Source organism: Sinocyclocheilus grahami, unplaced genomic scaffold (genome assembly GCF_001515645.1).
Source record: "Sinocyclocheilus grahami isolate Dianchi unplaced genomic scaffold, SAMN03320097.WGS_v1.1 scaffold618.1, whole genome shotgun sequence".
Taxonomy (NCBI): Eukaryota; Metazoa; Chordata; class Actinopteri; order Cypriniformes; family Cyprinidae; genus Sinocyclocheilus; species Sinocyclocheilus grahami.
This window is the reverse complement of record NW_015505797.1, coordinates 538,244-546,152: the sequence shown is the minus strand read 5'-3', so window position 1 is coordinate 546,152 and position 7,909 is coordinate 538,244. Positions and strand designations below refer to the sequence as shown.

Here is a 7,909-nt window from a genome sequence, read left to right as displayed (position 1 = left end):
AGCACAAAAGCAGTGTTGAGTCGCTGGGGGATATTTGTAGCAATAGCCAACAATACATTGTATGGGTCACAATTATACATTTCTCTTTTATGCCAAAAATCATTAGGCTATTAAGTAAAGATCATGTTCCATGAAGATATTTTGTAAATTTCCTACCGTAAATATATCAAAACTTAATGTTTGATTAGTAATATGCATTGCTAAGAACTTCATTTGAACAACTTTAAAGATGATTTTCTCAATATTTAGATTTTTTTGCACCCTCAGATTCCAGATTTTCAAATAGTTGTATCTCGGCCAAATAAGATTATTTATTCAGCTTTCAGATGATGTATAAATCTCAATTTTGGAAAATTGACCCTTATGACTGGTTTTGTGGTCCAGGGTCACATATTACACACAGAACAACAAGAGCTTTCTCAGATCGGCAAGTGCCAATTTGATTGGCTAGGCACTGATCATACAATATATTAATGTCTAGCTTACATGAGCAGTAGTTTACAATAACAGGAGGATATGTTTATATTTCTCCTCTTAAGGTGGCGCTTGGAGACTTTAAACACACTCGGCAAGAGATCGAGGCCTTGGCCATTGTCAAGATGAAGGCGTTTTGTCAGACATACAGCCAAAAAGACCCTCAGGAGAGAGAGAGCTGGAAAAGTGTGGCCAAGGACGTATGTGAGACGGTGGGCATCGGAGAAGAGGAAGGAGACGGGGAGGAAAGAACGACGACAGCAGCTGGAGGAGGAGCGAGCGAGCGAGGAAAGACCGATATGGGAGAGCTCAAAGCTCATATCGACAAGCTGACTGATATACTGCAGGAAGTCAAGTTGCAGAATAATATGAAGGATGAGGAGATCCAATCGCTGAGGGACCGCATGGTGAAGATGGAGAAGATATTCCCAGTCGAAGATCAGGTAACACCCGTATATCTAGAAACCAGCACAAAATGTAGCCACACTTCTCCCCAGTCTGTTCACTAAGAGTATGATGCATGTTGCAAACAAAACTGGCAAGTGTGAGCTGAAAATCTGATTGATTCACCTTATGCAACATCCAAGACTGCATTTACACGGCAAGACTTAAATGCACAGATCTGATCTGATTTTTTGGCCCGTCTGTTTACATTCACTTTAGACACGACTGGTATCCGATATCTGTGTTTACATTAATTCCCGTCCAAAAGGATTGTCTGCAGTGATCGCTTTACTGTGCACATGGTGGACCCTCTGGGTTTGAATGGCTGTGCTATTAAAATAATTTATATAATTCACGTCGAGTTGCGATTATTTGCCAGCATGGACAACGGCTGGCATGGATGTTTTGCAGCACAAAATCTCACCGAACGGATAAATAACGGAAAATCATTTTCATTTGTTAGGCTATTTTACCTACAGCTCTTTAGAGGTAGAATCCTTTAGTGAAATAAAGTAGCGCCAAGATTATATTTATTGAAATTAATTAGCGAGTGAGAGAGTGTGAAGCTTGCGAACAAGTCAAGCTTGTTGGTTTAATTGCAGAAACTTTATCACCTCATTGCTGAGAAATATAATGTAGCTTTTAGCTGTTGTATTTATAAAATTCACAGGGCAGGGGTTGAAAACCAACTGCTGAATGTACAATTTCTTACCTATATGAAGTTTTCATCTCAATAAAATGCGAGTGCATATAGCACACCGTCATTAAAACACGATCTTTATGTGCAAACGTGTGTCCCTCGCATTGGGGGCTCTGCGGGGAATCAGATGTGTGTGTTTAGACATAAGTCGGATATCCAGATATCGGATATGTATCTGATTTAAAACCCCATTTGGAGGTGGCTCAGGCGAAAAAATCAGATCTCATGTGGATTTTTGTGTTTACGCGTGTGCAACAAATTCTGCAAAATCTGATTTTTTTGTGCCAGTGTAAACGCAGCCCAAGTCTCATCTGTTTGTGTGGTATCGGTTATTTCCGATAAACCTGCTCGTAAATAACATTTCAAAACTGACACTACTGACTTTCTATTATTAGACAGTTTTGCTTGTGGAATAAATCATCACTGATAGAGGAAGAAAGGCATGATGTCAAGTAGTGTCCGACCACTTTTTTTTAATTACCGATAAACCGATAAACTTTTCTGTTTGGCCGCTAAATGTCAGTAGTTTTATTTTGACAGTGCTGAGAGTTTTATTTTGATAGCACTAGGGTTGCAAAGGGGTGGAGAATTTCCGGAAACTTTCCAAAAATCCCTGGAATATTCCCAAAAATCCTGGGCTTTACTGGAAATTTTCCACCTTTTTGCAACCCTAGATAGCACTGAGAATGCCACAGCTTGAGCGCAGATGCACAGAATTGATCAAAAGAAAGTAAAGAGTATATAAAAGGTATTATAGCTTTATAAATTTGCAAAAATACTATAAAAGGGTCATAAAATCAAGTTACTAAAATCTAAAATGTCTAAATGATTATGGTCTCTTTGATCTTGCTTGTGAAACTCTTTTCAAAACTCAAGAATTCTTCCAAAAAGATGTAGTCCATGCAATTAAAGGTGAATTTCATAAGAATATGGAGAGAGGGCTCTGAGAGGATTGAAGTTAGAGTTCAGTCTGACATTATCACTTACACATCAGATGTACTTATGTAACTTACTTCAGATTTCCAGGCTCTGGAGATCATATTACTCTTGGTTCTTGGCTCATTGTGGCGCAGACATGACTGATTCAGTGAATTGTTAATTGGAGACTCACTCGTGAGTGTTTCACTGAATCAGTGACTTGGCTTTTTGTTGTGTGTGATTTGTGAACTGATTCTAGTTTCATGGAAAAAGATGATTGGTGAATGAATCTCTGTCTTTCATGAACATCACATCATGTGTGCAGAGCAGGTCGTGATTTTGATATAATGAGAAACAGTATGTTTTGATGAAATATAACGGAGTAAAAAGTAAGATTTTGTGCTTTGGAATGTAGTAAAGTAAAGGTTTCCCAATACTCTGGTAAAGTAGCCTACATATACCTGAAAATGGACTGAAGTACAGTATCAAAGATAAAATACTGGTAACAGTTTATTTTAAGGTGTAGTTACTTGTTACTTAATGTAGTAATATCAGTCAATTATGCATAATTACAAGCAGCTAATCCTAAACCAAACCCACACCTTAACCTGTAGTAAGTAGGGTTGTTATAGTTAACTAAAACTAAAACCATTTAAAAAAAGACAAAAAAAGTTACTTGAAATAAAATCGTAAAAATGTAAACTTTTATTTCAGCTAGTTGACAAAGCAACACGTCTCATTTTCTACGTGTACTAAAATTGAAATAAAAATTAATATAAGAAATAGAGGCATTTTTAAAATAACAAAAACTAATAAAAAGGACAAAAACACACCAAAATTACTAAAACGTTATCTAAGATTAAAATGAAAGCCGAAAATATATAAAATAAAATCTTACTCAAAATATTATCGAAAACTGTAATAATACATAAATAATACTACTAATAAGTATGTTTAGTTAATATTACATATTAATATTTGTGTAATTACACTTTATTTTAAGGTGTCCTAGTTACAGTGTAATTATACAAGTACTGAGTAATATTAATTAACTACATGTACTTAGTATAGATTAGGGTTACTTGCATGTAATTATGCATAATTGTTATTGCAATAGTAAGTACATGTAACATGTGTAACAAGGACACCCTAAAATAAAGTGTTGCCGAATAAAGATTATAAAGTGGAGAGTTCCGGTGCTTGACTCTGATTGGCTGAGCCGCGTTCGAAGCTGTTGTAAATGACGCTACAAAGTAACACACACCTTTGTTTACGTTTGTGTGTTGCTCGGCAACCACTTTGTAGCAACCACAACTGTTTCTGAGGAGCTACATTGTTTGGTGGAAGAACACTGTTTTTATTAATATCATTGCACTTTATTAGTTTTATTTTGTGAAACCTTACTACGTATATGGAAAAAAACGTTTTATAAAAGCAATAAACCTCGTGAAGCTGTGGTTTACAGTGAATTTATAACAGCTAAGGGGGTTTTAGCTGTTATAAATTCACTGTAAACCACGGCTTCTTGGGGCGTATTGCTTTAGTAACCAAAACACTCAATACAGATGACTTTGTGCACCTTTTAAGCCAATGTAAAGATTTCCGTGCAATCTATATTTCAGGGAGACGACGATGACATCGGCTTGGATGGGGTCAGGGGTCACGAGCCGCCAGCTCAAGTCGACAGATGCGACGAGGATTCTGGCTACCAGCGGGGTCGCCATCGCTGGCAGTACCCAGAGAAATACCACAACCCTAAGCGTCGCAGAGGAGCCGGCAATCAGCCAAACAACGCCCTCTACCCGGCGCCTCCCTCGGGACACTCTCTGAACAACCCGTTCAGTACGGCATCGTCTCGATTCTCAAATCCGTCTTTCTGTTCTCAGACCTCTCGCCTACCCAATGGGCCTTTCATGCCAGGCACGGGACGCTTCTTGCCACCTCATGAGAGGAAGCTACAGTTCCCCTTTAAGAATAATTCTCAACACCGAGGCTTCATCTGGGGCCCGTCATCAGGGGGCGAAAGTGGAAAGGACCCTTCCACTCAGTCCAGTACGGATTTGATTCATACTTTCCAATCATCCCCCTCACCAAACAAAGGCCAGTGGCCAAACAGCCAGCACTGGCGCAATCACGAGAACAGAGGCTACGGCAACTGTGGGAACAGGCAACAATCCAGAAACAGGGGACGGAATCCATTCAATGGATATTTAACCAACGAACAGGCTGGAAATGCTGAGCGTAAAGACGGTGGCTCGGTCCAGCACAAGCAGGGTAGAGCGCGCTACACCTGGTACAATCCCAGCTTCGCTTCAGACCAGTTTGTTGGAGACGGATTCCAGCACAGCTACAACCAAAGCAGACAAGGTGTCTACAAACACCCCAACTCACACTACCAGCACAACCCTCCAGAGATGACCCAGCGTGGGTCTGAAGGCAGTCCCAATCCACCATCCATCCCAGACTGCAGCATGGAGACCTGATTTCATCTGCGGAGACCTGCGAGCCATAACACTCTGATTCTCTTGTGCACAGTTCTCGCATGGGACTCCTAGAAACGGTGTTTTGGCTTTAGATGCTGGGAGAAACTCCTTGTGCAATAAGTGCAATAACGCCTTCCTGTTTGAAATGAGACTATTTTATGCAACTGAGTTTTTATGTACATATTGCAGTTTCATACCTGCACCTACAGTGCTTTATGAGTGATGTTTTTATGTGCGCACATATCTATATGTGACCCAGGAGCACAAAACCAGTCATAAGGGTCAATTTTGTGAATAAATAGCTTTCCATTGATGTAAGGTTTGTTAGGATAGGACAATATTTAGCTGAGATACAACTATTTGAAAATCTGGAATCTGAGGGTGCAAAAAAATCTAAATATTGAGAAAATCATCTTTAAAGTTGTTCAAATGAAGTTCTTAGCAATGCATATTACTAAACAAAAATTAAGTTTTGATATATTTACAGTAGGACATTTACTAAATATCTTCATGGAACATGATCTTTACTTAATATCCTAATGATTTTTGGCATAAAAGAGAAATGTATAATTGTGACCCATACAATGTATTGTTGGCTATTGCTACAAATATACCCCAGCGACTTAACACTGCTTTAGTGCTGCAGGGACACATATTGTTATTCAGATGTGTATATATATATATATATATATATATATATGTCTAGACGTGGGTTATAAATTGGAAGGGTATGTATTTGCAAGAGAATTTAGCTCATTTTAATGCACAGTGCACAGTTCTGACCTGAGAAGTGTTCGGCCTATAGAGATTTCTGATGATTTTACATTGTGCCTGCTGAAAAGCCAAAGATCTTTGATTTAGTCGCCCTCAGGCTCATAACTGCTTCGGATGCCATTTTTATAGTTTACATTTTTCTCCTTTTTTATCTTGGCATTCGTGTTCTTTTATTCTTGCATCCCGAGGGGCGTGTGTTTCATGAATTGTGTTGTTTGGAGGTAAAAAAAAAAAAGATTCATGATCCTAAAACAGTTAAGGGCAAACAATCAGGGAGCCAAATGCACTACTTGTACGACTACTTCTGTGTTCTGCTCAGTAAAGCTCGGGAGTTTCCGGTTAGGGTTTAGTGCACCTACATACAGACAGATTATTACTGCATTTAAAAAAAACAATTAGTCCTATTCTCTGCGTTAACATGAAATATCTTCAACCTGCTGAAATGTTCCTATGAATATATTTCTCTTCCAAATATGCATTCTGAATAACAAATAAATATATTTCCCCACTAACCTGCCACAGTCCAGCGCTTGTCTTCACATTTTTCTCTTACTGATCGTATTTCATACCTGTTGAATTTACAGTTTTAAATGAATTTGACTGATAAACACCCTTACGAATAAACTGCTTTTTTTTGTGGTTTACCATGTGTATAACCAAATTTAAACACCATGGTTAAACTATGGTTAGTGTAGCAAAACCCGGGTTTATTTGTGGTTTATTATGGTTTAACTACAATTGCGATTTTTGTTTTGTTTTATTTGTAATAAAACCATGGCTAATTTTCGTAAGAGCAATTTCAGAAATTTCGATTTCAGTGTTCAGTGTGGAAACGGCCTTAAAGAAATTGAATGATGCTAAACATTTAATTAATTTTAAACAGTAACGCAGTTGACAGTGCGCCTACTTTGAATATTCATATTTTGCCATTACACACAGTGAAATGACTGTGAATGAAAAATGACAGAGACTAGTGACATTTACATAGGCTACATATTCTGATCTGATCTGCTGTCGCTTCATGCATCAATTGGTGTTTGATGATTATTTTTGGCCAGAATAAGCTGCAATGTGGAGCAGACTTCATGGCAAAAGTCTTGAGTCTGTGACACTAGCCAAATCCTGCACCGTTTGTCTCGGTAATAGACCTCAGTCATGGCAGAGCCATATTTAATGTTTGGCTGTGAGGGACTGAAGCACAGCATAGTTTAGCAATAGTTTAACGTCTTTCCAAAAGTCTTCCAGTCGAGCGTTTCAGTTGTGAGTTCTGAAAGTGACGTGATCTATGGCTCTGTCTTTGTCGTCCGTGTAACATTTAACATGGCATCCGTACTATTAGGCAGTTCTTGATCGCAGAATAAATCATGGGTGACAGCTGTTGAATTTTTTGGGGTTTTTTGTGCCACACTTTGCTGAAATTATAGACAATTATGACTTCTTGCTGGATTCTTGTTGTGTTGCACCTGGTTAGGGCACGCTGTTTGACCCCTTGTAAGTTCTCAACTGATCTACAATTGGATAAATAAATAATTTAACCTTAACTACCCCAGTAGTTTTATTTATTTAATAAAAGCACAATGAATTATGTATTGTGTATAATTTCCAAAAATTACAGTATGGACCAAAAAACTGTTAAGGTGTCTTAAGGTTTGCATTTGACCCCACCAAATATACTGAAATAAAAGTTAAAGTATTCTTCATCCTCTTTGGCATTAGGCAGTGTAGGCGATAAAGAGAAGCATTGGAATGATGGTCAGCATTGTTTTCTGAGGTTATTCAAAGGTATATTTGCTTGAAGCCAGCAGTCAGTATAATTTCAACAATTAAAAAAAGTATAATAATTGCAATAATTAGCCAAATACCAGTGAAGAACTACACTACTTACAAATCCTAAAGAGAGCTGTCAATAAGACAATCGCAGCTAAGACACCAAGACGGGAAAAAAAAAGTTACTGCTGTTTACCTGTATTTGTGCAATTAGTGTACATTTACAGTATGTGTCACGTCATATTGTCATCTAATTGAAATCGTCATTGGTTTTGTACCACTTTTTGTGTTTTTTCTGTAATCATTGGAAGCTTATTTCCGTCACTGAATAAAAATGGTAATTGAGACT

General features: G+C 38.0%; 1 protein-coding gene across 1 annotated transcript in view; it reads left to right on the top strand.

The window, feature by feature from the left end:
- The window catches only part of LOC107557755 (kinesin-like protein KIF1C), a 37,690-nt gene extending 32,382 nt beyond the window's left edge, over positions 1-5,308 (top strand). The window contains exons 21-22 of the mRNA XM_016241280.1: positions 540-917; positions 4,159-5,308. Coding sequence (XP_016096766.1) covers positions 540-917; positions 4,159-5,019 — 1,239 coding nt within the window. The 3' untranslated portion in view covers positions 5,020-5,308. The remainder of the gene's footprint in view (positions 1-539; positions 918-4,158) is intronic.
- Positions 5,309-7,909: the final 2,601 nt, after the last annotated feature.